The sequence below is a fragment of the Pistacia vera genome, unplaced genomic scaffold, assembly GCF_008641045.1.
Source record: "Pistacia vera cultivar Batoury unplaced genomic scaffold, PisVer_v2 Contig483, whole genome shotgun sequence".
NCBI lineage: Eukaryota > Viridiplantae > Streptophyta > Magnoliopsida > Sapindales > Anacardiaceae > Pistacia > Pistacia vera.
Genome location: NW_022196316.1, coordinates 169,095 through 175,550, shown reverse-complemented (window position 1 = coordinate 175,550; position 6,456 = coordinate 169,095). Strand labels below are relative to the sequence as shown.

General features: G+C 34.2%; 1 protein-coding gene across 2 annotated transcripts; it reads right to left on the bottom strand.

Annotated features, from left to right (window-relative positions):
- Positions 1 to 2,281: 2,281 nt before the first annotated feature.
- On the bottom strand, positions 2,282 to 5,057 carry LOC116146761 (ADP-ribosylation factor 1-like). 2 transcript variants are annotated; one of them, XM_031432198.1, is made up of 6 exons: positions 5,019 to 5,057; positions 4,704 to 4,821; positions 3,884 to 3,954; positions 3,357 to 3,476; positions 3,003 to 3,121; positions 2,282 to 2,591 (listed from the first exon to the last, which is right to left on the bottom strand). In XM_031432198.1, exons 2-6 carry the CDS (start codon positions 4,786 to 4,788, stop codon positions 2,501 to 2,503), a joined length of 486 nt encoding a protein of 161 aa, XP_031288058.1. In that variant the 5' UTR covers positions 4,789 to 4,821; positions 5,019 to 5,057; the 3' UTR covers positions 2,282 to 2,500. The 2 variants fall into 2 exon arrangements, with proteins under 2 accessions (XP_031288058.1, XP_031288057.1); XM_031432197.1 differs by lacking the exon at positions 5,019 to 5,057 and having other exon boundaries at positions 4,704 to 4,874.
- Between the last annotated feature and the right edge of the window lie 1,399 nt (positions 5,058 to 6,456).

The following is a 6,456-nucleotide window of genomic DNA, read 5'->3' as shown; positions in this document are numbered from 1 at the left end:
ATTTGATTAATTAGATTTTCAGAATAATTCAATGAAAAATAAAACAACTTAGAAACAAAACAAAAACAAACTTTTATTAATAATTTAGTAGGAAATCAATACGACTAAACCTAGGGCATAGATTTCACACCAATTTAATCATATGCATTGACAATTATCGTTAACCCAATTAAGCTTATTCTAAAGACCAAACTCCCAAATATTTTTCCTAACTTTCTCTTGAACAATTAACAAATTAACTCCTAATTACTAACCCGAATTATCTCTAATCAAATTTAAGTAATGGGAGATCATTAAGTTGATCTATAGAATTTACCAGAGCCTTACAGATCGCGGTAACTTATCTCTAGCGTTCGCTCAATCTATTGTTTTATTACTTTAGACTAATTAGGTTTCATCTCTCGATCTCAACCTAACCCAAAAAATTATTCAACTCTAGGGCCCTTAAGAATTGAAAACTTTAAGCGCAATAATAAAACTTAAAACAAAACTTAATAAAAATTAGCAACAAATAATTCAATGCATATTCATAAAATTGGGCTACATCTTAGGCCTAGAAAATAAAATTAGTTCATACTTTCAGTAATAAAAGCTATTGTATTCATAAACATGAGTATAAGAAAGAGTAGAAAAACTTCTCTAATTGGTGACTCAAAATTGCAGGAATTTGCAATCTCCAAAGAGCAGCTGAACTTCTCTCCCTTCTAATCTCCATAAAAATCAGCTAAAGACATCTATTTATACTCATTGGGTTTTAGGGTTATGATTCCCACTATCCCAATCACTTTAAAACTCTTAAAACAAGAAATACACGTCATAAATTTAATGTAAAAAATGTCCAGAATCACAGTTGTGCCACGGCATTGTGCCTAGGCATAGTTGATTCAGCCCCAGAACTCGAAATCTTGACAAGACGGTGGTTTTTGAGCATGATAACGTTCGAATCCTGCCAAGTGTTAAACATATGAATTATAGCCATTTGAATCAGATTTCCAAAGGTTCAAGAATCATCTCAATCCAAAATCTACAGCTCAAGTTATTGTCGAATTACTGTTGCATGTTCAAAACTGGAGTATTTTCCAGGATTTTTACTTTAACTTCAAATCGCCCTAACTTCTTCGTTTCAGCTCCGAATCACGAACCATTTGATTCTTGTCGTCCTATATTCCATCGATATAACCTTCATCTGAATATCATCTTTAAGAACCTGAAAACACTTGAAACATACCCGTGATCCCATAAAAGACATTTATGAAATAATTAAATTAAATTTCACAAATTAAACACATTTTTCCACAAATAATCCAATTGAATCACTAACAAAATATGTATTTTCAAGCTTTTATCATAATGCTCCATTCTAGAGGAGCTTTCTGTTGTAAATGGGTTATTATCTTTATCCTGCTTGGACTGAAATATCAATGAAGAAGAATATATGAACGTAATTTCTTACTGCAGCCCCACTATTTTTTTTTTCAATACACTGCATTGTTTGTAAGCTGATCCTCTAATGATTTGCATCAAATTTGCCTGAATCAAATGCTTTGAAACTAAAGACTCCAAGATGCTTACTTCAAAGTCCACAATTGTGAATACAGAAGTTGGAGAAATTGTTAGGAATCTTAAACGTCATTGTTTGTGTGATCTGGAACTATTAAATGATTAAAAGGATATCACTTGCTTCTGTTTTCAGACAAACTGTAGGCTCTTTCTTATACTTTCTCATCTTGTTTATGTATTTCACTCATTATGTGCAAAGATTCAAATGACGTAATTATTGTTTGATATGGGGCCTGGCACCAACAGGAGAGACCACGTGCATACAACATGCCCACCTTCCAGACCTATGTCAATCTCATTTAAGGTAGTTCTCCTCAACATCAATTTTCTGTCATTGATTTCAGTAGCATTGTTCTTTATCAAATGCAAATAAAACGTTAGAGATAATTAGATGACTGAATTTATGTATGCTGGTAGTTCAAAATCTATGAATGTAGTTTATTCTGTAATCTCTGCTTAATCAACTAAATTGTAGGCACAAAGGGCTGCTTAAGAAAAAAATTCTGTTTTACAAGCTTGGCTAATGGCTGATCAGCATAGGGATAGGCAAGTGCCATTGGAACTTTCATTTGTGCGAGATTTTCAGAGTTTATCAACTGTGATATTTAGCATGGATTCATCATACATGAAGGCCTTATTTTATTAGTAGAATTTACAGCTATCCTTATGCCCTTCGTTTTTGTTAGAGAAACCAGGAATGAGCTTATTATTTTTTCTTCACAGAGATTGTTGGATGACCTTTAAGTGGTACATGATGGCCTCATTTAAGAGCTAGAATTTGAAGCCATCCTAATCAATCCCCTTCTTTGTTAGAGAAATTAGGAATAAACTATTAATTTGCCTTCACTGAGATACTAGCGGATGGCCTTTTAAGTGGTAGATTTTGAAGCTATCCTAGTCAAACCCCTTTATTATTTTTAGAGAAACTTGGAATGAGCTGTTATGCATCCTTCACTGTGATATTGTTGGATAGCCAATCAAGTCCCTCATAAAGCCCTTGGCCGGAGGTTGCAGAAGTACTCTGGATATACCTATAAAAGATAATTCACGAAAGCCATCAATCAATCTATTTTTTATACTGTCTGATGTGTAACTGTTATGCGAGCCAATCAAACCTGCTGCACAACTTGAGACATTAGGTAAATACATTACAAGTTTTTTGCTTCTTTGATATTCTGCTGAATTCCATACCATATACCCCAAGAGGAGACAAATGAACATAACAAGGGGGACCCCCGTGTTAGAATTGTAAAACAAACCACGTAAGAACAAAGAAGAAAGAAAGTACAGAGCGTAGTATAAAAATACAAGCTTCAAAGTCAATCAAAATAAATAAAAAGAACAATAGAATGAAACCAGATTCCAAAATATAAACACAGAAGCTTGTAGGCTACTAATTGTAGTATTTCAACTAAATGGAGATCGTAGAAGGTAAATTTTACCAGTGACGTTGGCCGAGAGAGTAAAGCCCAAGTTTATCAGCAACCTCAGAAGCAGGCATGGCATCCGAAAAATCTTGCTTGTTGGCAAAGACAAGCACAGTTGCCCTGCTTAGCTCATTCTGCATAATGGGAATGAAAAGCATGTCTTTCTGTTTAAATAAAATCACTGAAAATACAGAACATATTACACCGGAGAGAAACCTAAGTGATTATTTTTTTTTAGACTCTATAGGCGATTTAGAAAGGAAAAATGAAGTGAACCCATCCAAGTGCTCAAGAAATTCCAATGAAAGCTTGTTCTTGTATTGACAAATGAAAGTTGAAAAGTTGATTTTCACAACATTGAGTACTAACATCACCCAGAATCCGATGTAGCTCATTGCGGGCTTCTGAGATTCTTTCTCTGTCTTTGCTATCCACTACAAAGATAAGTCCTAGAGTGTTATGAAAGTAATGTCTCCATAATGGCCGAATCTGTTCAGTAAATTGGAAGAAGATGCACCTCAGTTATAATATTACTAACCCGATCGCAAGATAATTATCAAACTTTACACTTCCTTCTTTTATTGTCTTTTTCATCAAGGAAATGCAACCACAACTACATTGCAGCAATCAATATCAATCAAACGAAGTATTCAACTTGTTTTAGGAGGAAATTAAACTTTTGTGGGAACAAAACTAATCTTTTGAACATTTTAAACATTAAATAACAGTATTCTTGTTATTTCCTTGCTTTTCTGTGGCTTGTACGTTTCTTTGAAACTTCAGTTCACCTTTCGTCGAAATACTATTATAAGATTTGTTTGATTGAATTCCGGTTAACTACTGGATCAAATCTTTATATGTATATAATGAAGCAAATGACATTAGCTTATGTTTACCTGACTTTGACCTCCTACATCCCAGACAGAGAAGCTTATGTTTTTGTACTCAACAGTCTCTACATTAAAACCTGGCATGGAACATAAACAAAACAATGAACCAAATTAGATGGTAAAGTTCAAAGGTAATGAATTTTAAAGGAATTTTTTTTGGGTGGAGCATCTTAAAATGACAATCACTTCTGTAGAAAGCTGTCCCAGAAGCTCTGAGTATACCGAGCCTATAATCACAATGAGTTAATAGCAAACGAAATTATTGTTCCTTGACCATTTTCGGTTATTGGGTTAGTTTTCTATCACTGCTATAAAGCTGAGTCTGCATTTTCCAAATCAGATGGTTATATTTCTCAATCTTATTCTGACTGGCTCCTACGGAACCAAAGTCGAAAAGATGGAGAAAAATCATTCACAACCACTAATGAAGGATTCCTCGAAAAGTTAATGATTAGTTTAGTAATCCATTTTAGAAATCGAATAGATTTGATCTTATACCTAAGTGAGGAAGGTAATAAAAAAATAAAGAAGATGAGTTCTTCTTTACTTTTATCACTTAGAAGCCATGCGAAATGAGAGTCTCATGCACAGTTTTAGATGAGAAAGAAGTGAATAAAAATGAGAATCTCATGCACAGTTTTAAAGGAGAAAGAAGTGAATAATTTTCTTTTCGACTCTCACTCTGCCACTTATTTGTATCCGAGGCAGCCATGGATACCCAAATATGAGAGATATGAAAAACCGACATAGTAAGAGAGATACTGAACAATGTAGAGAAGCCAAAGAAATTATTAAATTTAAGAGTTTGTAAGGCATATTAACATACCGACTGTTGGTTCAGTTGCAACAATTTCTCCAAGCTTCAGCTTGTATAGAATGGTTGTCTTCCCAGAAGCATCAAGACCCACCATCAGAATTCTAATTTTACACTGGGGGAAAAACCTCTTTGCAAGTCGAGATATATGTTTACCCATACCACAACAAACAAGAAGAAAAATTTCAGTTGATAAAAAACTTTATTTCAAGAAGCAAGTAGAAACATGAAATTTTTATTTTTCCTGCAGAACAATTATTGATGGACCCAGGGTGACTAAATGAGACAAACGAAGGACTAAGGGTGGGCAAAAAGTTGCTCTCTTACAGCGTTTTAGTGGGACTCAGGAAGTAAGCCCGTTGGAAGTACTGATGGCGACGAAGCAAAATGGAATGGTTCTGGAATATCGCCACTCTTACAGTGTTGAAGAATAAAAAAATGACCACTAAAACTTTAAAATTTTCAGAATGGCCAAACTATAAACTAAAGTACAATATTAGTGTCAGAATAGCCGAGTACTTACATTTATTTTTCAGTTGATAAACTCATACCTCAACGACGGGTTATTTTATTAAAAGGTCATAAAAAATTCAAATTTAATTAAAAGACCATATAGTTTAAAAGTGTTAAGTAAATAACCTTGTCTTTTATTAAGTTTAATTAAACATGATTAGGGGTAAATTAGGATTAATGAAGTATCTTGTAATCTTTTAAAAATTATAATATATCCCCAAAAAACCAAAATTCTTGCAAACAAACCCAAACACCCTCTTCTTCTTCCTCCTGCCACATTAACGCATCCCTCCCCTGGTTGTAAGCTTCGTCTACATCTTCTTCTTCTTCTTCTTCTTCTTCTACTGCATCTTCTTCTTCGTCTACATCTTCTTCTTCTTCCTATACATCTTCTTCTTCTTCCTCCGTCCTATACATCTTCTTCTTCCCGCCATTAACACTATCTTCTTCCTCTGCCATTAACATCTTCTTCACCACAAATCCTCCTCCTCCTCCTCCTGACATTTCATCCAGGTATGTGTATCTCCCCTTTCCATTTTATATTTCGATTTACAAAGATTTAAGGATGGATTGGGTTTGAGTTATGATTTTGATTTAGTTGTTTAGGTTGTTGGGTTGTGTTTGATGTAATGGAAGTTGAAAGGAGTGAAATTTGTTCAATATACATTGTGGGTAGCTAAGGGTGGTAGCACCGATTGTAGGTGGAGATGACTAAAAATGTGTTATGGATATGATGGATCGCTTAAACGATCTGGTATATAGTAGAAGATTGCTTAAGTGATCTGCTAAAAGTTTGGTGTATAGCAGCAGATCGCTTAAACGATTAGGTAAATGACATAAGATTGCTTAAACGATCAGACTTATTTATACTGGATCGCTTAAGCGATCCATTATATTGCTTAAGCCATCTAGTAAATGATATACCAGATCGCTTAAGCGATACACTATATCACTTAAGTGGTACAGTACCAGATCACTCAAGCGACTCTGCAGATGCTTTTTAAAATCTTTCAACCTTTAATACATCAGTTAATAATATTTTTTTTCTTGCATTATAGGTACTTGGCTATTATTAGACATGGGACAAGTTGTTTTGGGTGTTGAATATTTTGCTAAGTGGGTGGAGGAAGAAAGTTGTTGGAAGTGGATTGGGATGAGCAAAAAAGTTATATCAATTTCTGTGAGCACAGAGGTTAGTTTTGATGAGTTGATTGATGAAATAATTAGAAGAGGTAATTTGAGTTGCTCACGT

Coding starts and splice junctions, on each gene's coding strand:
- LOC116146761 (XM_031432197.1), bottom strand. CDS start 4,851: ATGGGTAAACATATATCTCGACTTGCAAAGAGGTTTTTCCCCCAGTGT. Junction 3,955..4,703: donor TGCAACTGAACCAACAGTCG/GTATGTTAATAT, acceptor GTTCCATGCCAG/GTTTTAATGTAGAGACTGTT. Junction 2,592..3,002: donor TCTCTCGGCCAACGTCACTG/GTAAAATTTACC, acceptor TATCTTTTATAG/GTATATCCAGAGTACTTCTG.